The sequence below is a fragment of the Panicum hallii genome, chromosome 5 (genome assembly GCF_002211085.1).
Source record: "Panicum hallii strain FIL2 chromosome 5, PHallii_v3.1, whole genome shotgun sequence".
NCBI classification, from domain to species: Eukaryota; Viridiplantae; Streptophyta; class Magnoliopsida; order Poales; family Poaceae; genus Panicum; species Panicum hallii.
In genome coordinates, this window is record NC_038046.1 from 57,677,954 (window position 1) to 57,679,093 (window position 1,140).

The 1,140-nt window shown below is 57.9% G+C and overlaps 1 protein-coding gene across 1 annotated transcript; it reads left to right on the top strand.

Moving 5' to 3' along the window:
• Positions 1-231: 231 nt before the first annotated feature.
• Positions 232-852, top strand: LOC112895784. The gene has a single exon (XM_025963776.1). It carries the CDS (start codon positions 318-320, stop codon positions 609-611), a length of 294 nt encoding a protein of 97 aa, XP_025819561.1. The 5' UTR covers positions 232-317; the 3' UTR covers positions 612-852.
• The last annotated feature ends 288 nt before the right edge of the window (positions 853-1,140 follow it).

A 1,140-nucleotide genomic window follows, 5' to 3' on the forward strand; every position in this document is an offset into this window, starting at 1 on the left:
GGAGCGCTCGTCCCAATTCCTCCTCATGGGTCATGGCTATGTCCTATGTGATGACAGCGACCTGGTTTCCGCGAAGCAATTTGACTTCGGCATGAGGAGACCAACCAGATGCTGGGTGCCCTCCCCTGAATCGCTTGCAGGCTCAGGCGTCAGCTCGTCGGCTCAGCCCAACCCCCGGCCTATAAATACGCTGCAACGTCGCTCACGTTCCTCCCTGCAAACCGCAACACACAAGTCACAGGTAGAGCTAGACACACGCAGACCGAAGGGAGTAAGGTAGCTGGAGATCCGTCGGGAACGATCCTCCGCGGGCTGCCATGGCTCCGTCGTCGCTGCGCACGGCCGCGGCCTTCCTCTTCGTGCTCCTCGTCGTGGCATCGCCGCCGTTCCTGCCGCAACTGCAAGCGGCAAGGACGACGCCGAACGACGACGGCCAGCAGGGACAGCAGCAGCAGCTGGTGCCCGCCACGACGGTGATTGGCAGCTCATCGACACCGGCCGCCAGGCCTGCGCTTCTGACGCCGCCACCGCCGGCGGCGGCCGCCACCATTACGGCGGCTGGCCGCAGCCGGCTGCTCGGCTCCGTGCCGAGCCCCGGCGTCGGCCACTAGCTAGCTCCGGAGCCCAGACGCCGCCGATGCTCCCGACCCCCCTTCGCAGTAGCGTAATACTGACCATGCGTGTTGCTGCTAATTTTCCTAGTTCCGGTTTCAGCACGAGAGATCTCCAGTTCTCCACATACTACATGTGGATCAGAGTTTCAGACAAAGAGTTCTATATGTTAATTTATTATATGCATATATATGTTAAACTGGATTTTTTTTTAAACTACGTCGCTGTCTAGCTGCTGAATGATTCTGATGTGGAGGAATGTTGCGAAAAATTACATCAGATTTTGGACGTTTCACGTGGGCTCCCTTTTGAGTTCCATCGAGCGAAAGGGGACCTGATTGGACGCCGGCGTTGAATTCTCCATGTGGCGCCAAAGCGAATGGTCGTCTTTTTGCTGGGGTTTGCCTATAGCTCGGTTGCTTGCCTTGCTTCAACACCAGTTGCGTGCGTTGCTGCCCGTGGCCGATGCAGCCGCAATGGCAAGCTGATGCTTCTTCCGATCCATTTGCTCCTGCCACAAATGGAGTG

Excerpts from the sequence above, each read along its gene's own strand:
- LOC112895784 (XM_025963776.1), top strand. The coding sequence starts at position 318 with ATGGCTCCGTCGTCGCTGCGCACGGCCGCGGCCTTCCTCTTCGTGCTC.